At 45.9% G+C, this 27,927-nt stretch overlaps 2 protein-coding genes and 2 non-coding genes across 4 annotated transcripts; all 4 read right to left on the bottom strand.

The window, feature by feature from the left end:
- Window positions 1–2,881: 2,881 nt before the first annotated feature.
- RPSA (ribosomal protein SA) lies at window positions 2,882–9,201 on the bottom strand. The gene is made up of 7 exons (XM_070391559.1): window positions 9,130–9,201; window positions 8,130–8,295; window positions 7,178–7,296; window positions 5,402–5,647; window positions 4,245–4,373; window positions 3,959–4,124; window positions 2,882–3,048 (listed from the first exon to the last, which is right to left on the bottom strand). The coding sequence occupies exons 2-7, from the start codon at window positions 8,260–8,262 to the stop codon at window positions 2,954–2,956; spliced, it is 888 nt and encodes a 295-aa protein (XP_070247660.1). The 5' UTR covers window positions 8,263–8,295; window positions 9,130–9,201; the 3' UTR covers window positions 2,882–2,953.
- LOC138992846 (small nucleolar RNA SNORA62/SNORA6 family) lies at window positions 5,186–5,337 on the bottom strand. The gene has a single exon (XR_011468173.1). It is a non-coding gene; the product is annotated as a small nucleolar RNA SNORA62/SNORA6 family (small nucleolar RNA).
- LOC138992847 (small nucleolar RNA SNORA62/SNORA6 family) lies at window positions 7,361–7,510 on the bottom strand. Its single transcript, XR_011468174.1, has one exon. It is a non-coding gene; the product is annotated as a small nucleolar RNA SNORA62/SNORA6 family (small nucleolar RNA).
- Window positions 9,202–11,595: 2,394 nt separating the features above from the next.
- Window positions 11,596–26,782, bottom strand: LOC138992693 (caspase-14-like). Its single transcript, XM_070391560.1, has 7 exons — window positions 26,351–26,782; window positions 25,026–25,078; window positions 23,435–23,584; window positions 18,633–18,858; window positions 17,780–17,896; window positions 15,031–15,140; window positions 11,596–13,828 (listed from the first exon to the last, which is right to left on the bottom strand). The coding sequence occupies exons 1-7, from the start codon at window positions 26,700–26,702 to the stop codon at window positions 13,727–13,729; spliced, it is 1,110 nt and encodes a 369-aa protein (XP_070247661.1). The 5' UTR covers window positions 26,703–26,782; the 3' UTR covers window positions 11,596–13,726.
- Window positions 26,783–27,927: the final 1,145 nt, after the last annotated feature.

Consider the following 27,927-nt stretch of genomic DNA (forward strand, 5'->3'; position numbering starts at 1 on the left):
ACTTTGTCTGTTGGCTCCTGTAGCAGCAATGGCTACTTGGTCTACAAGTCTCATGTCTACGACTTCTCATGAAGGCTGTGAAGAGGATGATCCTCAGGGCAAATTTAACCCAGCCAGGTAAGGAATCTGTAAACAAATTCCCAACCTAGGACCTGGCTTCTGGCATGGGGTACAATAACCTTGCCAGACATCTCATCCTTAAAATTATATTATATATGGAAGACAAAAGGCTGTTTGATGTTGTGCCAATGCCAGAAGGCAAGTACCCCAAGAGGAATGCAGCAAGGTTTCCAGCTTGGAGATATTGGGCACTAAGACACAGGACTGGAGGGGGATCCGAGGCAGTAAGGGAATGGATTGGGTAGTCCCTGGAGCAGCGGTTCTCAACCTGTGGGTTGCAACCCCTTTCACAGGGGTCACCTAAGACCATCGGAAAACATAATTACATATTGTTTACAGTAGCAAAATTAGTTATGCAGTAGCAACGAAAATAATTTTATGGTTGGCGTCACAACATGAGGAACTGTATTAAAGGGTCGCGGCATTAGGAAGGTTGAGAACCACTGCCCTGGAGGGTTCAGCAATTGCAGGCAGGAGTCAATTTATGACAAAAAATGTATACTCTAGATCAGCCGTGGGCAAACTACGGCCCGAGGGCCGAATCCAGCCCACTTGAAATGAATAAAACTAAAAAAAAAAAAAAGGCCGTACCCTTTTATGTAATGATGTTTACTTTGAATTTATATTAGTTCACACAAACACTCCATCCATGCTTTTGTTCTGGCCCTCCGGTCCAGTTTAAGAACCCATTGTGGCCCTCGAGTCAAAAAGTTTGCCCACCCCGCCTCTAGATGAAACTGACCATGTTTTCCTCTTCCTTTTTCTCTGAACAGCCTCCCTAACCACAAAAAAAACTGACAAATGAGCTTTCCATCCCTCACTTGGCCCTTACACCCAGCATCCCTTCTCCCCACCTACCCCTGCTTTCCAGCCACCCTGATTCCAGAAATTACCACAGGTGTGCTGACCACTTGTCATGGGTTTGAGCTCCAAACACACTGGAGCTTTGAAGGACATGGCAGATTTGTCCAAACTTGTTCCTAAACACAGCCCGTGACAGACTTCCTATGAAGCTAATGCTGCTTGAGCTGAGGGGTCCCCCTTGTCTCTGCTCCACTGCAAGGGGCCCTGCAAAGTCACATGGACATTTTGTCCATTTCCAAGGGTACAAAAAAATCTATGTAAATCATTGCAGCTACTCCAAACCTGGGTCCACTTAACTGCTCTATTCTCATTCAAGATAATGGTTTTCACTTGGCTGAGTGGCACTGTGACATCAGTAGAGAGCCATCTACACTAATAAAAGAGAAACATGGTAATTAGCATACAACCGCTATGCTTTTCATTGGCTAATCAGGGCGATATGCAAATTAACTGCCAACTAAGATGGTGGTTAATTTGCATATGTAGGCACAATGCAGGAAGGCGAAAGGGAAAGCAGGAAGAAGCCCCCTGCCACTGACAGTGATGGGAAACACAGGGGGGAGCTAAGAGCGGGGTAGGGGGGCGCCTTTGCCCTGGGCCGCCTTTGCCCTGCCCCCAGCCATGATCGGAGAATTGGGCACCTTTGCCACCCTGGCCAGTGATAGTGGGAAGTAGGGGTGGAGCCAGCGATGGGAACTGGGCACCGGCGAAGCTGGCAGTCCCGGGAGCTGGGGGTCCCTTGCCTGGGCCTAAAGAAGAGCCCACGATCAGGGCGCCGCTACAGCTGCAGCTGCAGGTCCCTGCTGCCTGGACTGGACGCCTTGGCGGCCTGGGCAGGGGCGGAGCCTGCAACTGCGGGGAGCTGGGGGTCCCCTGCCCAGGCCTGACACCTCTGCCAGAGGCCTCAGGCCTGGGCAAGGGGCCGATCCGGTGATCAGCGATTAGAGGGTGATGAGGGTCAACTACTCTGGCCCAGGCATCAGGCCTGGGTGGGGGGCGGAGCCGGTGATTGGGGGGATATGAGGGTCCCCTTGCCCAGGCCTGAAGCCTGGGTCAGAGGCGTCAGGCTTGGGCAGGGGGTGGAACAAGCGATCAGAGGGAGATGGGGGTCCCCTGCCCACGCATGATTCCCGGGCCAGAGGGATCAGGCCTGGGCGGGGGTCAGAGCCAGTGATGGGGGGAGATGGGGGTCCCCTGTCCAAGCCTGATACCTCTGGCGGAGGCGTCAGGCCTGGGCAAGGGGCCTATCCTGCGATTGGAGGGTGATGGGGTCAACGCCTGAGGGCTCCCAGTATGTGAGAGGGGGCAGGCTGGGCTGAGGGACACTCTCCAACCCCCCCCCCCCCCCCGCCTCAACCCAGTGCACAAATTTCGTGCACCGAGCCCCTAGTATTCTTAATAGAATTGAAATGCACAGAGCACTATGCAATATTCTATGGAATTTCTGCACATTTGTACAACCCTCTCCCAGAATCTATAGATAAGCTGACTAGATGACAGAAAATAGATGCCTCTCAAAGCTGGGGAGGCTGTGACCCCTCCAGTGGTTCTACAACTGAAGACCATATCCCACCTTTGCCCAAAGTGGTCTTTAATGCCACATGTTACTCATACATTGCCCACACAACTGTAATAGTGGGGCTCTCAATGAAAACCAATTAAAATCTGGATTCTATAGAATTGATCAATACAGATGTTAAGAATATCAGAACCTTGGAAAAATAATCCTAGGGTTAGCACTTATGTGCAGCTATTCACCTCTATTTCCAGAACACATGATGATCCTTATACAAAAAAGCAGCTCAGGAAAATCCCCAAGTGAAAAGCAATACACTTGTCAAGGCACCTAAAGTAACTCCAGGCATCTTGATCTGGAATAAAAAACTGAAACAATGGACACGACTTTTAGAAACTGTTTATTTTCCATCAACCTTATTTCTGTTCTGTTAAGAATTTGTGGAAGAACAGCTTAGGACCACTCAGTGGTTGTTCCTACCCATTCAGTAGCCTGAGCAGTGGGGGCTGCAGACCAGTCTTCAGTGGCAGGCTGAGCACTCCAGTCTTCTGTTAAGAAAATACCAAAAAAGAAAAGCCATCAGCTCTGTTCCCATAGTATTTTTTGTCACCTCCCTGGCACCAGCAATCTGCCTTGCATTCTGTCAGACACACATTTCAAAATCAGATCAAATGCACCTGAATTCAATCTCTTAGGTTAACACAGCTATGAATACCAGGACGAACTTTTTAATATGGCCTTGGAGATCATTCACGTTAGATTAAAAACAGACGTTCCAAACCACCAGCTTGATGCACTTCTATCATGATACAGTAAACCATTGATTTTGCAGACCTTGATTTACAGACTTCGGATTTAATGAGCAAAATTTCCAGTCCGTATGTCATGAGAAAATTAACACCCTATTAATTTTTGAAAAGGCTTTTAACTAAGTTTTGCTCATAATTAGCACGTTATTTTTGTTATTAATTCATACTGTTATTTTTAACTAATTTTAGTGAATAGGCCATGTTGAAAAAAACTAGTGATTTCGCTGACAGAAATATTATGTATCTACGACTATAGTCTACATATTTAAACTCAAGAGTCACCGCTTGTAAACAATGTTCAGCCAATGATTAGAATGACTAGCATAAAATCACACATCACATGAGGTAATTGGTTGTTGTTAAATGGCGTGACTTTCCTTGGATGTTGTGACATGCGCTAAGCCATACCTCAGCTATGTGCGTGTTTACTCTAAGTGACTAGACCTATTCAGTACAAATTTAAAATTATAGTAATATATATAGAAAACTTTACTGTGAAGTTAAAACTTTTCATACTTAATTTTAACTACACAAACTTGTCTACATAAAGTAAAAACAGGTAATCTAACTTGTTAATTTTTTAATGGACTTTGGGTTTAACAACCCTCACCCAAATTAGTCCATTACATGGAGGCTTTACTGTACATACCAGTAGGAAACTGCTGAATGGGTACAGAGGGCACCTGCACGCCTTCAGACCAGTCTGTAACCTCAGGCTGAGCAGCAGTGAACTCAGGAGCAGGAGCAGTCCATTCACCCTGAAATTCCTCCTTGGTCACAGCCTTTTCAGCAGCAGCCTGTTCTTCCTTTTCAATCTGGTTAAAAAAAAAAGGTGTTTTTTTTTCATAAGTACTGACAACTTCTACTTGCAAGAAGTATAAACCAAGGTGTCCAATTTGCTTATGTGACCACAAGCCTTTGTGGAGGAAGCTTACCTCTTCAGGATCTCTGTAGAAGTAAAGATCAGGCATGACTTCCCACGGGTGTTCACGGGAGATAGTGCCACGCATGCGGAGTACTTCCCGGGCCAGCATCCACCACATCAGACCCACTGAGTGAGCCCCCTGCAAGAATGCCAGGGTATTAGAAAGTGACACTCGGGCCTGGCTGATGCAGTTCCATGGTTGACCATCTCCCTGAACCCAGAGTTCCTGATTGGATTTCCGGTCAGGGCACATGCCTGGGTTTTGTAGGCTTAATCCCCAGTATGGGGCATACAGGAGGCAGCCGATCAATGATTCTCTCTCTCATCATTGATGTTTCTAGCTCCCTCTCCCTTCCTCTCTGAAAACAATAGAAGTGACACTCGGTCAACCCCAAACAGCATGTACCTCCCATTCCACCTAACCCAAATCCACATCATCTAGGTTCTTGGTACCAAGAGAACAGACATGGCTCAGTATTTAGTGTTTAAAACAAGAAGATTATGATTGTTCAATTTATCAGTGGTTCTCAACCTTGATTGGTTGAAATTTTATAAAAGTACTGCTGTCAAGCTTCTATCCTAGGCAACAAAATTAAATACCCCAAGATCAGTGCCAGGGCACTGGTTATTTAATTAAAAACCTCTAGCACGTTAAGCACCATGTCAGTTATGGTGAGTGACACTATACTTTCCGTCCCTAAGACAAAACAGGCTGAGCGCTTAACGTGTTAAGAGACTCAGGGTTTTGAGACCAGTGACAAACTGGACCAACTTGAACCATATGCAGCCCACCTTTTAAGGACCTTTAAGGATTCATCAAGCTGGTCTGAAAACAGAAAGGCCAAGTATGCCTGAGAGGCCCAAGTAAAGCAAGAAATTTGGAGAAAGCAGAAGAAAACAAACTCTTTCAAATGTTTTCATATCCTTAAAGCTCTCATACATTCAACTCACACTTGTAGCAAGAATTACTATCAAACTCCACTCATTGGGCCAGAGACCCTTGTGGTGTTTGCCAAGTCTTGCCTCTCATGTAGCACACTACCTACACTTGTGAGTCAATGGGCCACCAGGGGCCGCAACTCCAAGCTCTAACAATGTGCAGAGGAATGCCCAACCCTCTCTGGAGCACTCATTCTCAAGATCTAGTTTAGACGGAAAAGCAGTTACCTTGTTGTTGCAGGGGATGGCGATGTCCACATAGCGCAGGGGAGAGTCTGTGTTACACAGAGCGATGGTGGGCAGGTTAACGTAAGACGCCTCTGTGAGAGGCTGGTGGTCAGCCCTGGGATCAGTAACCACCAGAAGTCTTGGCTCCCGGAAGGCTGCCTGGATCTGGTTGGTGAAGGTTCCAGGAGTGAAGCGGCCGGCAATGGGAGTGGCTCCAGTGGCAGCAGCGAACTTCAGCACAGCTCGCTTCAGAATTAACATTAAGAGTTAGCAGTGCTCCAGAGACAGAGGAACCTCAGAGTAAACATGTGACAGGTTCTGTTATCATGTGAAGCAGCCTCTTTAGCCAGAACCCCCAAATAGCCCTTTCTCAAAAATGGAAGCATCAAATTCCAGCAATTCTGGCCTCCATGTTACTTGTCAAATACTTACAAAACTAGTATAAAAAAAACACAACCCACACTATTTGTATCCCCAACCCCTCAGGTACCTGCGGCTCACTGGCTCCCTTGTTTCTGGAGGACATAGCTACACTGCTTGATTTCTACCCACATGGGCCACTTTGTGAGTGACTTGGGCTAATTACTCATATGCCTCCAGGTTCCTCCTCTACATGTAGGAAAGCCTAAGCAACCCTTACAACTGACCGTCCAGTCGCTATGGTGGTCAGTGCACTCCACCGGTCACCCCCACCCCTGCCAGCCAGCCTCTGGCCCCAATTGGGGCTGGCCAGGCCTAGGGACCCCACACGTGCCCGGCTTTGCACACGTAGTAGGGCCTCTAGTAGGGTTATAAAATTAAACGAACCGATACAACAGTGCCTGAAAACCAGTAGGCACTTCTAGCTCTGGTCATCACACAGCTATCCTACAAAAAGCAGAAACAGCCAGCTTTCTTTACCTTCCCTCACCTTTTTCTTCTATAGAGTTTATTATTTCCTGTGTGCCTTCCAAAAGGCACATTCGGCTGTTTTCCAGCTATATCCCAAGCACCTAGCAACACTTCCTAGATCAATATAAATGCTTAGTAATTTCCACTGAAGGAAGCTAAGCGTGGTCACTAAGTTCATTCCACAGCAGACTTTCTTCTACCAGGCACCGAACCGGAGGGACCCAGTCACAAGCCAGCCTCTGGGGAACAACCAACTCCACTAGCCCCACCCCCACAGAACACACTGGAAGTTAATGGGAACTAGTTTTATTGTCAAGCTAAACAATGAAACATGAAAGGATTCTCCCATGATTTTAAAAGCTCCATTCAAATCAAAGCCAAGCATTTTTCTCAAAATTAGAAATGGGGTGAATAAAAAAGCTGTTTTATTTAAGTTGGAAAAGATCCTTACTCTTGCTTCTTATGAAGACTTGGATGAGAGGACTAGCACCATACTTATACAACCTTTCTTTTATTTTAGGAGCAAGGGTGGGAAAGGGAAAAGCAGGGTGTGCTCCCAGGAGGGAGTTGAAAACCTTTGCAGCTGACAACAAAATTTATTTTAACCCAGTACTTCATTTAAATATAAAAAATTTGACTACATTAAATCTGATGAGCCGTTTTATCAGGGTCATCTCTCGATGTTTAGTGGCACAAGAAAATACATGACATGAAAAATGAAGCTCAACACACTGTCAGGTGGCAAGTGTAATATACACCGAAAATGTTGAATATTGGCCGCTCAACATTTCTGGAGTGAAATCATGGGTTATTTTTATACTCTTCCATACATCCCCAAATGTTTATTTTCTAAATAATAAAAACCAACCATATTGTTCCACAAACCTGGCCAGTATTCCTGGACGAAATGACACTGACGTCAGCTGGGTTTTCGATGGCAACAATGGCCCGAGCTGCCAGCAGAAGCTTCTCCCAGGTTCTCTTCAGATTGATGATGTAGATGCCTAGTGGCAGCAGAGGTATTAGCACTTGACCTGGCTTTGCAAACGGACATTCTCCTAAACAGCTGAATGTGGCAGAGAGCACTATCAACTCCAGTCACAGAGGCAAGCTCTACTGGTGTCAGCGAAAGTCCTGCCATTAATATAGCACACTTCCGACACTCAGAAGTTCATCGGCCAAGACTGGCCTCCACCCCGAGCTTTAATAGTGTGCAGCTTTCAATCAGCAGGTCATCATCTTCTCTTTCTCTGCAGTAATGCCTATGAGTTGTTGCCCAGTCTGGCCTCTCACTACTCTTTCATCTGCCTTGACACCAAATTCAATCTAAAACTCCGTCGTCATAGCTGAAACCCTCCTTGGCTCCATCTCCAAACTGAGTAAATGCTTTACCCACTGTAATGCCTTCCACTCTTGTCTTCTCTCTTCTAATACCTCCCAAGCCGAACTGCTAATCCCCTCTTCTCTTGCTTGACTTTCCTCCAAATTTAGTTGCACTAACCTCTACCAGCACCTATGAAATTAAGGCACTATGGGAGGGGAACTCAGCTCATGAGCTTCAGCATCTCATCTCACACCTTCATGACCCAACTCAAGTCCCATGACCCTTTTCCACTGGAGCCCACAAACCTTTCCTTCCAACCACAGCCAGAACAGTTAGTTTTAAAGCCTGTTCTCAATGTAGAGATCTGGTCTTATTACTTAGTAGAGAGCACTCCAAAGCAGACACAGAAATTACTTCACCCAGCACTTCTCAACAGAACGGTGGGAGTCAAAATTTGCCCTGAAAGGTGGAATGGCAAAAAAAAAAAAAAAGGCCAGTAAAGCAATGACTGACCATCACTTTTCCTTTTGTAGATGTACTGTTCCATTTGGAAGTCAAGGTTGGTGCCACCTAAGTGGGTTCCTGCTGCAAGGAACTTGAGGACATCCTCCTCCTTCATTTGCAGGACATCAAGGGCTCCGGACATTGTGAAAAGTTTCCCTTTAAGTTACGTGGGAACCTGGAAAACAAAAGTTGACCATCTAGTCCTTTTCATTCCAGGGGGGTAGGGGAAGCAGATGAGTTCTAATTACTCCTCAAAGCAACTTCATCTTTCAATGGAATCTAGCCCACCTTCTAGGCTGACCGTACAGTCCAGTGGGATGAGACACAATTGCACGGACTTCGCTACACACGTAACCGCATCAAATCGTACTGAGGAGAGCGTGGTGTGGGGATAGGGAAACAGCCGGGTAATAAACTAAATGAAACTAACACTTCTCAAGGTACCTGGGAGTTAAGCTCAAGGTATAGATGAGCAAAGATGTGCGAAGAGCAGCCACATTCGAGAACATAAGCGGAGCCACGGCAGTGGAGAGACGATCAGGTTTGCATTCAAGTAGCTCGTAGGTGGGCGCGTTGGAATTCACCTCCCGCCAGGAGCAATTAATTCCTTTTCCCCAAAACCCATCAACACCAAACGGAAGACCCGACGCGCCCCAGCAGCAAGTGTAAGATGGAGCGTAGGCCTCTGGTTTCACAGCCAAAGCCTGGGGGTCCCAAGCGACCGCAGCGCGGTGCATCCCCGACTCCCCCTTTCTGAACCCGCGCCCACCAGCAGCTCGGACCGCACCCCAGCCCCGCGCCTGGGCTCCAGCGCCACCTCCGAGGGCATTGTGGGAGCCCGCAGGCCCAGTCGGCCACGTGCGGGCCGCCGGGCCAATGCGGGCGCGCGGGGCCCCGCCAGACCCGCTCCATCTGCAGGTCTCACCCCGGGTCCTCGCGCCCCTCGTCTGTGCAGGACGGAAGTTCAAGTGGCCCTGGGGGGACGCAGGGAACTACACAGGGGACTCACCGAGAACAACGCCGTATGGAGCCCTCCCTGGGTAGCGCGGAAAGGCCGAGCGGGCGGAAGTGACGTACTAATATACCCCGCCGCCAGCCAATGACAACCAAAGCCGGGCGGAAAAGAGGCGGATCCAGGCCTTCTCCTTCCGGGAGGCGGGCTGACGGCGCGGCGCGGGCTCTCGGAGCGGCGAATAGGGGCGCCCTGGTGCTAGCGGGGTGGAGCGTGACCTAGGAACCCCCCGCCCCTCCTGCTGCCAGCGCCACCCCGAAGTCCGCGGCTCTCGGCGGTTCTGCGGCAATCCGGGTCCAGGACTCGAGCCGGAAGCCAGGCTGCCTGCCCCGACTCGAGCCTTTTGTCCTGACCTGGGAAGGCGAGCGGGTCCCTCCCCGAAGCTGCAGTGTCCCTACGTGGGAAGGAGTGTGCAACCCACAAGTCTGCGTGTTTGATGAACAAAAGCTGCAGAAACGATTGTCACTTTTCTGGAGGACATTTTAGAAGTACGTAATTCAGATTCTGAAAGTTCACTTATGGGAAAATTTCCTGAAAAAAATAAAAAGGACAAGACTGCACAGATGCATGAAAACTTTTTTTTGGGGGGGGGAGGGAGGAGAAGGTATACAAAATTGTAATATCCATCAATCGATTCGTTACTAAAAATTTACTATGTCGATACAATACTATACAACCATTTAAAAAGATGATTAAAATTCTGTGGTACAAAAGAGAATTAGAGGATGAGGGTGATTCTTAAAAAAACTGAAACGCATTAAAAGTTTATTTTAAAGCGAAAAATAATAAAAAAAAAAAAAGTTTATTTTAAATGGCCAAAGTATTAATAATTACGTATACAGTAGGTTTCAACCCTGACTGCACTTAGAATCCCTTGCAAGCTTTTAAACATGCCCAACCCAAACCAAGAAAATCTGATTTGAAAAAATAGCTCCTAAAAAATAAAAAATAGATCCTGAGATCATTTTAATGTACAGCCAAGGTGAGAATTACAGATGTACAAGTACAGAAAGTAGGTGGGGTTTTCCCCTCATTTTTCAGTATTTTTAAAAATTTTCTGAGGAACATAGGTTGTTTGTAAATTCAAACAAAACCCCACTACTTTTAAACAAAGCTGGCATAGAAAAGGAGTAAACGTAGAGGCTTGGCTTTCAGCATCCTTAGAAACTAAGTATCTGGAGACGTTTTGGCTCTCACAAAAGGGAAGACTTAGAGTAGCTTTATGAAAACAATGGCTGGTGGAGAGCCTTCCGGTTACTCCCAAACCATCTCATCAGCTCCCTCCTCTGCCCACCAGGGTCTGAAGAATACCTTCCACCATTGTAACTACCAGGACGTTGTACTGTCATTATGTTTATGTGTTTGTTTCTCCACAGACACTAATATTTCCCCCACAAAATTAACTTTGCCCTTGGCCACTGATCTGCACGGTGAAAACTCTTGGCGAGGAAAAGTCCTAAGATGAAAAATACACTGTGGTGATAGGCAGTCCTGGTGAGGAGCCCTAGCCTAAGAGGCACTTGTCAAACGGCTGTGGCTCCATTGCGCAGGCTCCAGGTCCTCTGCATAAGCATCTCCATCATTTTTAAAAAAATATATATTTTATTGATTTTTTACAGAGAGGAAGGGAGAGGGAGAGTTAGAATCATCGATGAGAGAGAAACATCGATCAGCTGCCTCCTGCACACTCCCTTCTGGGGATGTGCCTGCAACCAAGGTACATGCCCTTGACTGGAATAGAACCTGGGACCCTTGAGTCTGCAGGCCGACACTCTATCCACTGAGCCAAACCGGTTAGGGCTCCATCATTATTTTATTCATGCCCACTTGTGATGAACAAAGATCTCAGAGCCTTCCTTTTCCAAACTTTGGTTTCTGGGCCTTGTATTTAAAAACTAAATGAATTTTTTCCCCCCAAATATAAAATTGTGCTAGGGACCGTAGTATTTTGGACTACGCTTCACATGGCATTGGGTGGCGAAGAGATTTGAAGCTGGAAGGATACGGGGCATCTAATTGGCCCCAGGCATCAAGTTCATCTTGGGCATCTTCCTAACCAGACTTCCTTATCGCTCCTCTTCACCTGTCTGCCTGATACCTAGTTGTCCGATAGTCCTCTCCGTGCACTTTAGCTGTAGTGGCCTGAGCAATGTCCCAAAATCCCTTTTCCCTCCTTTGTTCCAAAGCTCTCATGCCCTCAGTTACATGGTATGGTCCCTTCTGTCCACCGTAAGCTTTCATCTGTATAACTTTTCTCCATCACTTTGCACTCTGCGTCTTAGGTTAAATTCATGCTTTGGAACCCCAGCTGTACCACCTTCTAACTGTGACTCTGAACAGGTCACTTAACCTCTCCCAGGAAATGAGAGCTGGTGATAATTCAGGTGCTGCCATCCCCCTGGAAGCGTCCCCCTGGAAATCCTACAGACGCAAGTGAATGCAGAGGCTCACCCGGTGTTATTCATGAACCAAGCAGAATTTTAATGTTTTATACAAAAATCAAAGTTACAAAATTAAGTCACATGTATGTAAGCTTAAGAAATCACACTAACCAAAAAGGACACAATTATCCCTGAAATGGAGATGGGCCTGGAAATCCCAGGTTGCTCCCGTCAACCTTCACAGCATCCTCACCAACCACCTGCCTTCTCCTGCAGGCCCAACAGTCGGATGCAAATGCCATCTCGAACCTCTGAGTTTAGGAACAGTCACCTCTGCAGGACGTTCACGAGCAAGTTCCCTGAGAAGTCAAAGTTCCCTGAGGTCCAAGAGAGGAGTTCTGAGTCAGCTGGGTCACATCTCCTTTTCTACAGATGGGGAAACCGAGGTCCCAACACAGTCCACGTCACATAGGAAGTTAGAACATCATTACAATGAAAGCCCACGCTCAATCCACAGCTTGTTACTGTGAAGACACTGGTCTGCATTCAGGTTTTCCTTTTAGTGGGTTGGGACCCAAGAGGCACCCTGGAGAATGTGTTCTGGAGGAAGCACACAGAACAGAGGGTGTTTCAGGCGGAAAGGAGTGAACTATGACATAAAGTATCTGAGAGTGTTCAGTCAGCATTCATTAAATCACAAGTCCAATTTGGTGAGGGGGTGACTGAGGGAACAGCAGATCATCTGGAATAGCCAAGACCAGGATAAACGGAGCACTCCGGTAGTGTTGGTAGGGCCTGGCAGAGGACTTGAGATATTCTCCTAAGAAAATCTGGAGTACATTCTGTAGGCAGTGAGGAGTGTAAGGATTAACAATGGGTGGCATTTAGGAGAGATTTAGGGGAAACAGCTTAACTTCCAACTGATTAAAGTGGCCATGGAGCCTGGCTCAATGGTTGAGCATCAACCTATGAACCAGAAGGTCAGGTTCAATTCCAGGTCAGGGCACATGGCCGGGTTGCGGGCTCAACCCCCAGTGGGGGACGTGCAGGAGGCAGCCAATCAATGATTCTCTCTCATCATTGATGTTTCTATTTCTCTCTCCCTCTCCCTTCCTCTCTGAAATCAATAATATATATATGTATATATATATATATATATATATTTTTTTTTTTTTATTTTATTTTTTTTTTTTTTAAGTGGCCATGGGACACATAGGTGGGGATGGCTAGCATGTGGCTAGTTAGGCATGGAGGTAGTAAGGTGAGGTCTGAGGAATGGATAAAATAATGAAAAGACAGGCATCAGTCACTTGCTAAACATTTCTCACAGGGCTTCTCTCTGTCTTAAGGCACAGATGGAAGCTGGAATACAGTTACGAATAAGACCCATGGCCTCTGCCTCTTGGAGCTTATAACTGAACGGAGAGAGAGACTAACAGCCACGACACAGTCACGTAAGTACAGTAGTGTTCAATGCTACAGAAGGAAAGCAGAGGGTCTCTGAGTGCTGAAAAAGAGCTGACCTAGCGTGAGGGGCTGCGGGGAGCATCCCTCTGCAAGGATGCTTGAACTAAACTTAGGACAGAAGGGACTTGCCTATGGGGTGGGACAGAGTGTTCTAGGCAGAAACCAGCAGTTCAAAGGTACTGAGGCAGTGAGGAGGAAGCTGGAGAACGGGTGGGGATAAAAACATGAAGGCATCGAAGACACAAAGGACAAGTAGAGATACCCAAGGTCAGACTTGAGGATGGCTTAGGAAGTCAAAAAGGAGATCAGCCTGGCTGCAGACAACAATATGGGGAAACAGGGGAACCAAGGGAAAGACCACATAAAGGCAGTTCCTGAATACTAAGCCAAGAAGATGAGGCTTAACACCGGCACCAACCTGACAGTGGAGAGGATAGGGGTGATCAGCAAGAGAAGTACATTGATAAAACAGTACACACATGGGGGCTGGACTTCCATGTTTTCATAACAGTTCAGGAAGTAAGAAATTCAGTAAAAAAAAAAAAAAAAGTCTAATTATTTACAAACTCCAAATATGCGGAGTTAAATCTTAGAAAAACAGCATATGTATACAAAACAAATTAGAGAAATACAACTAGTAACAAAAATAATACAAAATGATATTCATTTGTCCTATGCTACGAAGCCTCACAGTTCTTTACAAAGTCTATGACAAAGAAGTCCTTATTTCTTAAACCGTCCCGACGTCAAAAGTACACGAATCTAGTGAGAGTTGATTCCATGACGAGCGACACTTTTATTGGTTCCTCACGTAGAAAAAATTCCGTGTGCACCACCTTGTTATTCACCTGGAAGAGAAGAGCACAAACTGTCCACAAGCCTGCAAAGCCCCAAACAGGAAATCCCACGGGAGGAGGCGGCAGAATGCTGACCCCTCGGAGCGCAACGCAAACATCACTATAGGGCAGTGATGGCGAACCTACGACGCACGTGTCAGAGGTGACACGCGAACTCATTTTTTTGGTTGATTTTTCTTTGTTAAATGGCATTTAAATATATAAAATAAATATCAAAAATATAAATCTTTGTTTTACTATGGTTGCAAACATCAAAAAATTTCTACATGTGACACGGCACCAGAGTTAAGTTAGGGTTTTTCAAAATGCTGACACGCCGAGCTCAAAAGGTTCGCCATCACTGCCCTAGGGAGATGTCCCAACAGGTGCTCGGTCCTGTGAGGCGGAAAGAGCATCGGACTGAGGAGCCCACAGACCTGGGCTCACTCTCCAACTTGCCCCTGGAAAGGTAGGAAGCCTGTCTGAGCCTTGGCACTCATGGTGAGATGAAAGCGTGTGAGTGCGTTATGTCCAATGTGTCCAACAGCTGTACAATTCCAGGGGTGGCTGTCAGCACATCTGTCACCTGCAAAGGCCACCTCATCCTCAGTTCTGGACTTTTTTCACCAGTGTCTAGTCAGCAAGAGCTTACACAGGAACCATAGTTTGGAGAATGGCCAATTACAGTGATTTATCATCAAGGTTTTGAATAGTCATTTTCTTCTCTTCTTTTTCCTTTCATTTACTTGAATTCATTTATTTTGTTCATCCTCACCCCAGGATATTTTTTCAATTGATTTTTTAAGAGAGAATGAAAAGGAGAGAGGGAGGAGGAAGAGGAGGAGGATGAGAGAGAGAAACATTGATGTGAGACACATTGATTGGTTGCCTCCTGCCCGTGCCCTGATCTAGAACAGGGATCAAACCTGCAACCCTTCGGTGTACGTGCTGACACCAAAGAGCTGACCTAGCAGCCTGAGGGGCTGCGGAAAGCACCCCTGTGCAAGTGAGCGACGCCAGCCAGGGTAAGTTTCTTCTTCATCTGGCATTTTTATGTGAAAAGAGAGTGAATGAGAAAAGGTTGCAAATGAGCACAGTAACAGCAACACTAACATTGGTTACATGGCTAAGGTCAATCGTGTCATCATAACCTTCTCATCGAGTGCATCAGCTCTGGAGTGAATGAAGCACAAAGACCCTTGGAATTTACTTACTTTGGTGAAAAAGTCAACGATGTGAAACTTATTTCCATGCTGTTGGAAGATTTCAGTCATTGCTTCGATCATCACAGAGCCGGTGCGGGGGTGCCGTAAAGCAACGTGATCTACAAATTGAAACACAGGCATTTCGTCCATTTTCCTCCTCCACTGGCGCTGACTGTTCTTGTGCCCATAGTTAAAGCCTCGGAAGTGGCTTTGGACTGAGAGCACAGAAACACCCTTGCATCAGCGAAGTGTGCCTGGGGCCATCACAGACATGGGCCTTAACAGTGGGTCCATGTGACGAACAGCACAAAAACCTCTCAATAAGGCATTCTTTTAGTAAAGGATTTCAAATATACACAAAGGTGGAAAGCCAAGTTTCACAATCCCCCACATAATCATCCCTCAGATGCAATGGTTTTCATCATTTTGACATTTGCTTCATTTTATCTCTCTTCTATTTTTTTTTTTTAAATATATTTTTATGGATGTCAGAGAGGAAGGGAGAGGGAAAGAGAGATAGAAACATCAATGATGAGAGAGAATCATTGATTGGCTGCCTCCTGTATGCTCCCCACTGGGGATCAAGCCCGAAACCCGGGCATATGCCCTGACCAGGAATCGAACCGGCGACCTCTTGGTTCCTGGGTCGACGCTCAACCGCTGAGCTACACCCGGCTGGGCTCTCTTCTATTTTTAAAAATATATATATTTTTATTCATTTTAGTGAGGATGGGAGAGGGAGAGAGATAGAATCATCAATGATGAGAGAATCACTGATGGGCTGTCTCCTGCAAACTACCTACTGGGGATTGGGCCCAAAACCCAGGCATGTGCCCTGACTGGGAATCGAACCCTCACCTCCTGGTTCATAGGTTGATGCTCAACCATTGAGCCACACTGGTTGGGCTGGAGCTCATTTCTTTTTAACGCCGAGTAGTATTCAAAGTATGATATACCATGATTTGCTTATCCATTCACCTGTTGATGGTCATTTGGGTTATTTAGAGTTTTTGACTATTTCAAATAACTATTTGTACACTGTGAGCCTGTGTGTACAAATGACTATGAGGACCTATGCTTTCATCTCTCTTGAGTAAATAACCAAGAAGTGGAATCCTACATCTAACTTTAGTGGGGACATTTTTCATGTCTCACCATTCAGTATGTTTCATTTTACGTTACTGCCCTTACATCCTTAGCTTCCATTTCTTCACTAACATTTTATCTTGAACTGCATATATACATATATTTACATACTACTTTAATCCTTTTTGAAGGTTAAGATAAAAAACAACTAAATAAATGTCCTTGACTATTTACTTCTATCTTCTCTACATTTCCCTGTCAAGTCCACCCTTCAGCACATAAGACTTTTAAAAACTTTTAAAAGTAACAGTATTAGTAATAATAATGACGTTATTAGCAGAATACATTAGTAATAATATTAGCTAATTTTTCGGTATTTAGTATGCCAATTACGATAAGCACAGCACCTGCATTACATAATTTAATTTACATAACATCCTAATGACATAAGTAAATTTTATCACTCATTTTACATGAAGAAGCTCACCCTAGTCCTAGCTGGTTTGGCTCAGTGGATAGAGCATCGGCCTGTGGACTGAAGGGTCCTGGGTTCGATTCCAGTCAAGGGCACATTCCTGGGTTGCAGGCTCCGTCCCCAGTCCGGGGGCATGCAGGAGGCAACTGGTCAATGATTCTCTCTCATCACTGATGTTTCTATCTCTCTATCCCTTTCCCTTCCTCTCTGAAATCAGTAAAAACATATTTAAAAAAAATACTCACCCTAGCCAGCTTGGCTCAGTGGATAGAGCATCAACCCAGGGACTGAAGGGCTCTGGGTTCGATCCCGGTCAAGGGCACGTACCTCGTATGCAGGTTCCTCCCTGGCCCGGGCCCTGGTCGGGGCTCGTCCAGGAGGCAACCAATCGATGTGTTTCTCTCACACTGGTATTTCTCATTCTCGTCCACTCTCTCTATAATCAATGGAAAAATATCCTCAGGTGAGGATTAAAAAAAAAACAAACAAAAAAAGCTGACATAAAAAATATTGCAGGGTCTAAAACAGTGGTTCTCAACCTTCTGGCCCTTTAAATACAGTTCCTCATGTTGTGACCCAACCATAAAATTATTTTCATTGCTACTTCATAACAGTTGCTACTGTTATGAATCGTAATGTAAATATCTGATATGCAGGATGGTCTTAGGTGACCCCTGTGGAAGGGTCGTTCGACTGCCAAAGGGGTCTCGACCCACAGGTTGAGAACCGCTTGTCTAAAAGATAGCAGTGAGAGTTAGCTTTTGGGCCAACATCGTTTTCACATGACAGCCAATGACCTTATTTACTTTGTGGTACTTTACTCAGAGGTTGATGTCTTCCCGGAAGAAATGAACGGTAAGATGCCAACCTACCATTTCTTTTTTCTTTTTTAAATATATTTTATTGAGTTTTTTACAGAGAGGAAGGGAGAGGGACAGAGAGCCAGAAACATCGATGAGAGAGAAACACCGATAAGCTGCCTCCTGCACACCCCCCACTGGGGATGTGCCCGCAACCAAGGTACACGCCCTTGACCGGGATCAAACCTGGGACCCTTCAGTCTGCAGGCCGACGCTCTATCCACTGAGCCAAACCAGTCAGGGCGCCAACCTACCATTTCTGAAAATAGGAACCATTTTTGAAGGGAGATGGAGGAGGTAATGGACATCTCACAATCATCGAGCTTTGCTGTCTTACCTGCCTGGGTAGGATAGATGATGAAATAATCACTGAACGTGGGCAGCCTCTTCTTCTCTGATATGTCATCCAAGTCCATGGGTTCATCATCTGTTTCAACACCACTATCTCTTCTCTCTGTTTTTTGAGGAATGAAGAGACAAACTACAATGCTACATCCCTGACACCAGCGACCCTTAATAAACATCACCGTTGGCCGACCAGCGTGGCTCAGTTGTTGAGCATCGACCCATGCACCAAAAGGTCGCTGGTTTGATTCCTGGTCAGGGCACATGCCAGGGTTGCCGGCTCGATCCCCAGTAGGGAGCATACAGGAGGCAGCCCATCCCAGTTGGGGCATGCAGGAGGCAGCCCACTGATGTTTCTCTCTCATCAATGTTTCTATTTCTCTCTCCCTTCTCCCTCTAAAAATCAATAAAAATATATTTTTAAAATTTTTTAAAATAAAATAAATGTCACCACAGCTTGTATCTTCATAAGAGGAGAGAAATAAGCTAAGTCGGATGTTAGTCCCACAAACCACCTGGAATCACCTGGAAGGTGGGACATCCCTTGGAAATTGGACACACTTCTCCCAGAACTTGAGGCTCCCAGACCCACCTCATGAAATCAGTGACTCGGACTGTGCCTCAGCCCACGTTAGCTATTCTATCCCAGGTAAGTTTTCCATCCATCCCTTCCTCCCAGCTCAGTCGCTAGTATAACAACACAACTGAAGTTAAAACAGCTAAGGATCCTCTAATTTAAAATATATTATTTACTCATACATGTTTTTAAACCTATTCTTCTTTACTCTGTCATCAGTATGAGAATTCCCTACAAACACGATGATTACAAAGACGTTTCCACTTACCTCCTCTGCAGGCCTGGATTATAAAGATCTTTGGTTTCTCCTTAAGTGCTGGACAATTTTTATTATTAAACATTTCAAAAATCTCTTCCAGGCTGACTCTTTCATCATCTCTTATTTTAAGATAGCCTTTTTCTCCATGGGACATAAGAGTGACAAGGCAACAGCTAATTTCATCTTTAATTTCATTTAATCCATCACGAAATGATGTTAGTTTTTCAAGTAACTCCTGTGAAATAGAATGATATATTAAAACTAGAGGCCCAGTGCACGAAATCTGGGCACGGGTAGGGTCCCTAGCAGCTGCTGGCTACTGGCCGGGGCCTTTCTTCGTTCCGCGCCACCCCGATGGTCAGTGCATGTCATAGCAAGCGATCGAACTCCCGGTCGGTCAAACTTCTGAGGGGACCTTTGCATATTAGGTTTTTATATATATAGATAAGAACTGAAGGTGGGAGGAATTCAGAAACACAAGGAAGTGATCCAACGAGATGATAAATATGAAAATACCTACGTCTCTAACAGAGTTAGTATGAGGTAATATTCGTTTCTTGACTTGTCACTCCCTTTTGGTTGCTCTCAGAATTCATCTGATTTCTTCTTGTGCTACTGGTTCTAGTTTGACAAAATTAGGGCATTTCTGATTATCTACCACAAAATACAACAGAATTTTAGCTCTTCAAAGGGCTGGTGTTTTTAGTTCTTAGTATTAACTAAATATATAAAAAGTATTTTATAAAATTAGTAATCTTAATAAGGTAGAAATGGAAGGGAATGGAAGAGTCCAGCCATTAATATACACCTGCCAGAGTCTATCAGCAGATGTTATCAAAGTCCACCCACAGGGGGCAGCCATCTCTACTCCCATGCATGTCCTAATAAAGACCCTACCCATCTCAATGAAGTAAAGTAAAAATTAAATGAAGTTCAAATATTGGAAACAAAGAGCCAAAACTCATTATATACAGATAACATGACTATCTAGAAATATAAAATAAATCAACTAAAAAACTATTAGAATTAGAGATCATCAAGTTGATCAGATACAAGATGCACTTACAGAGTCTATATTCCCCCAATTACCCGGCAATAACCATTTAAGCCACATAATGGAAAAGGGGATCCCACCCATGGTCACCACAAAACTAAAATACCCAGAGAAAAGAAAAACCCAGCAAGGAATATGCATTACTAAGTGAAGAAAACCAAAAAATATATATATATATATTTGGTGAAGAGGCAGCATAAACAAACCATGACATGCTGATACTTCTGGCTGAGATGGCTCAATACTTTTATTTTGCTAATTCACTCCAAATTAATCTTAATTAAGTGTCATGCCAATCATAATCCCAAAGGATTTCTGTAGAAGTTAACCAGATGATTCTCAAGGCCATAGAGAACAGGTCATTCTCAAGAATACTAAGATTGTTCAGAAGAAAAAAAGAATGAGTGGGGGATAGGTCTTATCAGACCTCAAAATGTACTATAAAATCGTGGTGAAGCCAGAACCAGTTTGGCTCAGTGGATAGAGCATCGGCCTGCGGACTCAGTGGTCCCGGGTTCGATTCCGGTCGGGGGCATGTACCTTGGTTGTGGGCACATCCCCAGTGGGGGGCGTGCAGGAGGCAGCTGGTTGATGTTTCTCTCTCGTCGATGTTTCTGGCTCTCTATCCCTCTCCCTTCCTCTCTGTAAAGAATCAATGGAATCTATTTAAAAAAATAAAAATAAAATAAAATCATGGTGAAGATAATAGTGATATACTGGTATAACTATAAACAACTATGTGAATGGAATATTTTAGAATCCAGAAACTAATTCAAGCGCTCTCTATAGGAATTTAGTTCATGACAAAGATACGTGTATGTGAGAGAAGAATGTATCATTCAATAAATATACAGAGGACTGACTATCCATTTGGAAATAAAATTAGACTGACCTCCTACACCACACTGGGAGAAGGTAAAACTTAATTTTTAAAAAGTTACAGAAAAATCATTTTAACTTTTTTAAATTGGGAAGGCAGTGGGTGTAATCAAGACACAAGAAAAAAGAGCCTACAAACAGAAAAAACTGACCAGTTTACTCACAAAATGTAGACGACTTCACTATAACTTAAGACAACAAAAAGTCAAAATTTGTCAAACGGCAAGTAACAGGGTAGGAGAAAAATATTTGCACTATATTTTGTAAATGAATAGTGTCCAGGAAAATAACTGTAGGATAAGAAAAAGAAAATCCAGCCCTAGCCAGTTTGGCTCAATGGAGAGAGCACCAACCTGTGGACGGAAGGAACCCAGGTTCAATTCCGGCCAAGGGCACATGCCTGGGTTGTGGGCTCGATCCCCAGTAGGGGGAGTACAGGAGGCAGCCGATCAGTGATTCTCTCTCATCATTGATGTTTCTATCTCTCTATCCTTCTCCCTTCCTCTCTGAAAACAATAAAAATGTAAAAAAAAAAAAAAAAAAAAAAAAAGTCCAGTGGGGGAAAAGATACAGATATTTCACAGAAGGAAAAAAAATGGCCGAAAGATGTTCAACCGAACTAGTGACCTAGAAAATGAAACTTAAAACAGTGAAATTCTTTTGCCAGTAAGATTACGAAATATTTACAAATGAATGTTACCAGGATATAGAGAAAAGGGCTACATCCAGATCTTTAAGAGAATAAACCAAAAGAACATTAGCAATATCTGCCATCCGAATGGAAGGGACTTGATGAAAAATCATGTAACTCGGAAGAGACTCTGGTACAATCCTTGGGATAAATGAAGGAGCCTGTTTTTAGCTTTGGAATAATAAAATCAACACTGATATGAGCACTTAAGTATAAGCCAGCTACTATTCTGAGAACTTTTACATATAGAAGCTTATTTCATCCTCACAAGAGAATTTACTATCATCACCCGCATTGTAACGATAAGAAAGTAGTCAATGAGCCCTAGCTGGTTTGGCTCAGTGGATAGAGTGTCGGCCAGTGGACTGAAGAGTCCTGGCGTTTGAGTCTGGTCAAGGGCACGTACCTCGGTTGCAGGCTTGATCCTGGGCCCCCACCAGGGCCTATTCTCGAGGCCCATTCAGAAGGAAACCAAGTGATGTGTCTCTCTCACATCGATGTTTCTCTCTCTATCTCTCCCCCTCCCTTCTACTCTCTCTAAAAATCAATGGAAAAATATCCATTAGTAGTCAAATAATTTAAGGCAAGGTTTCTAAAGCAATTGTATTATTGACATTGGGGGCCAGAACATTCTTTGCTGCAGGTGGCCGTCTTGGGGATTGCAGGATGCTTAGCAGCATTCCCTGGCTTCTACCCACTGGACACCCCTTGCTGCTTTCCATATCCTTTGCGCATTTTTCTGTTGGGTTGTTGAGGTTTCTTCCTTTTTGATTTGTAGGCACTTTTTATTTATTAAGGAAATAGTCCCCCCTCCCCATTTTTGTTATCAGTTGTGACAACCAAAAATGTCTCCACACATTGCCAAATGTCCTCTGGGGGACAAAGTCACCTCCAGCTGAGAACCAGATAGAGCGTAACACACCAGTAAGAGACAGGATTCCAACTCTGGCATCCGCACTGCATTCGCAGCCCCTCTGCTATGCTGCTCCCTGATGCTCACTAGCAGTGACTCTTGGTGTCTTGAAGAGCTTTCTTATGTCCTTGATCCAGAATACGGGCAGCTCTAGGCCACTAGTGAGCCAGGGTCAGAGATCAACATGGAGTTCCCATCCGCCCCACTGCTCATCAATCTTATTTTTTCTGTGTCATCTACTTAAGTCACAATGCAGTTCTGCCCAGGGTCTTAGTGACCCATCTCTCACATGGTTCCAGGTAAGTCCCACAAGGACTTTGCTTGTTTTTGTTTTGTTTTTAAATATATTTTATTGATTTTTTACAGAGAGGAAGGGAGAGGGATAGAGAGTTAGAAACATCGATGAGAGAGAAGCATTGATCAGCTGCCTCCTGCACACCCCCTACTGGGGATGTGCCCACAACCAAGGTACATGCTCTTGACCGGAATCGAACCTAGGATCCTTCAGTCCCCAGGCTGATGCTCTATCCAGTGAGCCAAACCAGCCAGGGCCCCACAAGGACTTTTCAAAGCCCAGGGGCTCCAATGTTGCTGAAATCCCTGACCTGGCCTCCTGCTGACCTCTCAAAGTCATTTCCTTGGTCTTCCCTTCTCCCAGATGTCCCGGGCCTTGCCCACTCTGGACTCACAGCTCATCCTTGGGCCTCCTTGTCTATGTTGCCTAGGACATCTTCTTGGTTCCCTTTCCCTCTTCAACTGCACAGCCCCAGCTAAGACTGAAACCCAAGAGGACCTGGTTGACTGGAAGGGGATTGGGGTGTCACACATCCGATGATAAAAGTACCAACAACAAAAAATAAATAATATGAAATAAACAAAAAAGAAAAATAAATAAATAAAAATAAAAAAGTACCAACAATTTCATCAGGATATACAAGTCACTGCTCAGCAGGTCCTGGTTATTGCCAAGGTACTAAAACCCCAATCTTTTAAAAAATATATTTTTTATTGATTTTAGAGATGAAGGGAGAGGGAGAGATAGAAACATTCATGATGAGAGAGAATCACTGATTGGCTGCCTCTTGCATGGCTCCACCGGGGATTGCGCCCGAAACCCAGGCATGTGCCCTGACTGGGAATTGAACCGTGAGCTCCTGGTTCACAGGCCCATGCTCAAGCACTGAGCCACACCAGTCGGGCCCAACTATTTATTTATCTAAAAAAAGGAAGGTTATAAAATCCCAGCTACAATTTTTCATTTTTGTTTTTGTTACCTTTTTGTCAGGGTCGATGCATGGCGTACATTCAAACTGGCACTGGCTAAGCCATTTCTTCATTAAACCAACATCCCATTCAGACCCTGGCCTGTTCTTCTTCACACACATGAGGAAAGCGTTCCGCCTGCCTCTCAGGTCGTAACAGTCCTGTTTTCCAGCAAAGCCAAGAAACAATACTTAGATCAACCCACACTCAGAAAGCCAAATACACCACGGATGGCTGACCCTGAACAATGCGGGTTGGAAATGCGCTGGCCAATGGAAAACTCCCTGTGTAAGTGGACCCTGCGCAGTTCCAACCTGTGTTGTTCATGAAACGGTATATGAAACGGTGAGTTTCTTCTGGGATTAATGGTGAGATTTCCCAGTTCAGATCAGGGGCACAATAGTGATGGCCTCTCTTACCAGTTCTGGGGAGGAGGGGGAGACATGACTTGATTTATAATTCGTTCAAATGCCTTTCTCAGACCTGGACTAGTAGACCAATCTCAGAAAATTCCTATATACAACCACAGCTACCAGTTTCAGGAAGTAGGACAGACAGAGGAAAGTGGTAAATGACAACACAGGGTTGCAGTCATTAAAATCCAGAATGTGGGACGTTTTATAGGAGATTCTGGTTTCTTCAACAGATATGCAACTAGAAAAAGGTTAGAGAAGGAAGATGTTTTTTGTGTTTTGTTCTGTTTTTAAATCCTCACCCAAGGATATTTTTCCATTGATTTTTAGAGTGGAAGAGAGAGGGAAAGACAGAAATATCTACGTGAGAGAAACACATCAATTGGTTGCCTCCTGCACTCTGCACGTGCCCCAACTAGGGCCCGAGTGGGGAGCAGCCTACAACCGATGTACCAGAATCGAACCCGGGACCCTTTATCTGGGTTCAACGCTCTACCCACTGAACTAAACCGGCCAGGGTAGGGAGAAGTCTTAAGAGACAAACCAGTCAAATGAAGTTGGGTAGACCGGAGTTCTGATTCCAACAAACCAACTGTCAAATAGGAACCAGTCAAGGATATCTGAATGCTGACTGCATCTTTGCCAAGCTTAAGGGATTTGTTTTAGGTAGAAGTAGGGAGTTACGGTTCTGTTTTGGAGAAAAGCTTTCTCAGAAATACATACCAAAACAACGTATATGCAGATGAAAGTGATAAGCTATCTGGATTTGCTTTAAAATAATGGAGAGGGGGAAACAGATAAAACAGGACTGGCCATGATGTTGCTAATTGCTGAAGCAGGCTAAGTATGCTGGCCTGAGGTTTGGAGGAGCCATTTTTCCAGTGTCTCTACTTTATCATACATTTAAAATATCCATAGTAAAACTTAAACAACAATTTAAAATAAACCTAAGGCCGGCAAACAGTGTTTTATCTCCCATGGTCACTCTCTTTGACTTGTAAAATAGAGATAGTAACAGTGGTTTGAACTGGCTTGCACTGTTATAACAGAAAGCTGTGAGATCTGACCGCTGGAGATAAGTGAGTCATCTTTAACCCAATAGGAGCAGCACCTAAAATGTTCCAGGGGTGGCCAAATACTAGTTTTAATAACCAGTGTGCAGTGTGGGGGTAAGAGTGATGATACTTACCAAGTCACCATCCACACAGTCATAGCTTCTCTTTAGAGCTTTCCTTGGGATCACTGGGTGAATTTTCATGGAAAGAGAACAGAAAAAGAGCATTATTATTTTTTTTTTTCTTTTGAATCAAGCTCCTCCCAAGCATTTCAATCGCCTCTTACGTTTTTGGGTCCAGCAGGCTTCGATCTCATTTTAGAACAGGTTCCTTGGCTTAGGAATGCCCCCTCCCCCCAACTCATGAGGCTAGAAACCCAAAACAGAACTCCTTTAGACCCTAGTGAGGTTCAGGGACAGAAAGACCCCAGCCAGAGGTTAAAAGGACAAGAACTAAATGATATTAGGCACGTGCACTTCCTGAGGAAGAGACTAAGACGTCGATAAAGAGAAGATGAAGTGAAGGAAATGGTGATTAAACTGTGACACATAAAACCTAACGGAGGGACACTGTAAGCGCTGTGCAGGTGCAGCAAACAAAGGGGGAATCAAAGGTCAACGGGCCTTGTTTGTTGGCAATTACAGTTCTCATCCGTTGCCAACCTGCAAAAATCAGCAACGGCTCCGTACCTCAAACTCAACCATATCATAAGCGGGCTGAGGGCACGGGCCAGGACGGTACATTTTAGTGTCCACCTCAAAGCCTCCCATACAAGCATTGCCTTGTCTCTGTCTCTGTCTCTCTCCATTCACTCATATATCACACACACATACACGTACTAAACTGGGGGGTGGAGGGACTAACCTTTCTCAACCTCTTTTCCTGCTGCGAGTCTTGATCCTATACCACATCTTCCCAGATTTATGGCCACGAGCTAACGGTGTGCAAGGAGGCGAAGACCTCCCTCCCCCAAACACCCACTGGAGATATGGCAGCGAGGATTCCAACACGGGGCTGCTCCTTGCTCACTTAAAAACCTCCCACATCACAATCCCTTGGAGGTGCAGTACTTGTTAAAAATGCATCTCGGGCCTGCTGAGTCCCTTTGATCTCTGAGCCCGCCTCAAAACGCACGAGAAGATCCTGATGGCTATTCTTCAACTGGACACAGGGATTCCTAGCCTGGAAATGGTGCCTATCCTGCCCACGCACCCCCGGACCCCATCCCTATCCCCTCCCCCACGCACCCCTCCCCCACTCCACCCCCACCCCACTTCCCGCCGCAGGTTCAATTAGTCCCTCGATGCTCACACCCTCCTGGTTCAGACACCCCCACCCCCTTCTTCCTGCCTCTGATCTAGGCGCGGAGAGGCCCCTGGGGACCCGCTGGGAATCCCCGGGGCGGGCCGGCAGGGCGGGAGCCCGCGCCCCGCGAGGACCACCTCGGCTCCAGGCTCACCCTGGCCGGCGGCGGGGTCGCTCTGCCAGCGCGGCAGCAGGTCGGTGCGGGGCAGCTGCCGCAGGACCTTGACGAGGACGCGCGGCGCGGCCCACGGGTGGTAGTGCTTGGCGAGGAGCCGGGCCAGCCCCCGGGTGCTGCCGCCCTCCAGCTCCAGCTTCAGCGCGGTCACGCGCGGCTCCTCGTCCACCTTCTGCAGGATGGCGCGGAAGTTGCGCAGCTCCTGCGGGGACAGCACCTCCAGGGTCTCATGCACGCGGCTCTGCATCTCCTCCCAGGTCTGCGTGGTCTCCCCGTTGGTCTGGGGGCCGTCGGGCCCCGAGAGACCGCCGCCTTCGAGGCTCCCCTCCATCTTCGCCCAACCGATCTGAAGCCCCCGGAGGCCGGGCCAATCCGAGGAGCTCTGCGCCCGGCGCGCCGCACACGCCTCCAGTCTCTCCTCTTTGTTTTGAAAAAACGGGGCCTGAATTGCAGCAGCCGGGCCTACGGCCGCTCCCGCCTTCCCTCCAGCCCCGCCCCCGCCGGAGCCACGCCCTCACCCCCCTCTTCCTCCCGCGCGCTCCCCCCTCATCCCCCAACGAGCTCTGACTTAACCGTTGGAGCTCAGGTTGCGGGAGCTGAAGGAGGAATCGGGCCTGCAGGGCTCCTCCGTGGTCCTCTGCCTTGGGCTGCTGCGCGTTAGGGCCAATCACCCCAAAGCGCAGCAGCCCAAGCTCTTCGCGCCCAGGCCACCACCTAGGCTGCAGATATTGGAATCTCTCGGGGGCAGACCCGGGCCTCAGTAGGTTTGAAAGCTCTCCAGATGACTCCAGTGGTTATCCAAGTTGGAGAACCACGGACCTTACACTCCAGGGTGTTTATCAGCTCCCTAGCCAGCGGTTCCCAAGGAGCCAGAACTTGGAAGCTGAAACACGTAGAGGCTGCTGCATTGAACCAACTTTTGGGGGAGACAGCCTGGGGACAAAAAGCTGAGATTTGAGAATGTGGTATCAGCAAGAAGTTAGAAGTGCACACTCCTCAGCCTGTGGGATGAAACAAGGCTGGCCATTATGTTGCTAATTGTCGAAGCAGGATGAGTATGCGGGGCTGAGGTTTGGAGAATCCATTTTTCCAGTCTCTCTACTTTAGTATATGTTTAAAATATCCATCATCAAACTTAAACAATTTTTAAAAACCTTGGTGAGCAGATCCGTTTCACAATCCCCAGAATCTTTATTGCTAGGTTCCCTGGCTTGATTAGACCCATAGGGGGAGACAGTGACTATAATCACGGTTTGCCCCCACAAATGACTTACCCTTTTGAGCAGCTGGTGAAAGGATCTCAGGACCTTATTTGAATCCTGATTGAAATAAACCCTATTGCAAACATTTTTGAGGCAGTTAGAGTGCTGAAGGAGGAACGCAGGAGGCCCAAAGTGGTAAAGAACTATACATTTATTGTTACATCTATGAGCAGAAGGCCTGAGGCCAAAATGGCATCAGCGGGGCAGAGTAGGCAGAGTGGAATATTTATGCCTCTTTGTCAAGGTCAGTCCGAGTAAGGGGTGGGACCAAGTGCAGGTGGGGGCGAGTAAGGG

This window comes from Myotis yumanensis, unplaced genomic scaffold, assembly GCF_028538775.1.
Source record: "Myotis yumanensis isolate MYYU_CA2020_CCGP unplaced genomic scaffold, mMyoYum1.0.hap1 SCAF_14, whole genome shotgun sequence".
NCBI classification, from domain to species: domain Eukaryota; kingdom Metazoa; phylum Chordata; class Mammalia; order Chiroptera; family Vespertilionidae; genus Myotis; species Myotis yumanensis.

Coding starts and splice junctions, on each gene's coding strand:
- RPSA (XM_070391559.1), bottom strand. CDS start 8,262: ATGTCCGGAGCCCTTGATGTCCTGCAAATGAAGGAGGAGGATGTCCTC. Junction 5,648..7,177: donor CGTCCAGGAATACTGGCCAG/GTTTGTGGAACA, acceptor TTAATTCTGAAG/CGAGCTGTGCTGAAGTTCGC. Junction 4,125..4,244: donor TCTACAGAGATCCTGAAGAG/GTAAGCTTCCTC, acceptor TTTTTTAACCAG/ATTGAAAAGGAAGAACAGGC.
- LOC138992693 (XM_070391560.1), bottom strand. CDS start 26,702: ATGGAGGGGAGCCTCGAAGGCGGCGGTCTCTCGGGGCCCGACGGCCCC. Junction 25,079..26,350: donor CGACCCCGCCGCCGGCCAGG/GTGAGCCTGGAG, acceptor AAATTCACCCAG/TGATCCCAAGGAAAGCTCTA. Junction 13,829..15,030: donor TCGTTGACTTTTTCACCAAA/GTAAGTAAATTC, acceptor CTTCTCTTCCAG/GTGAATAACAAGGTGGTGCA.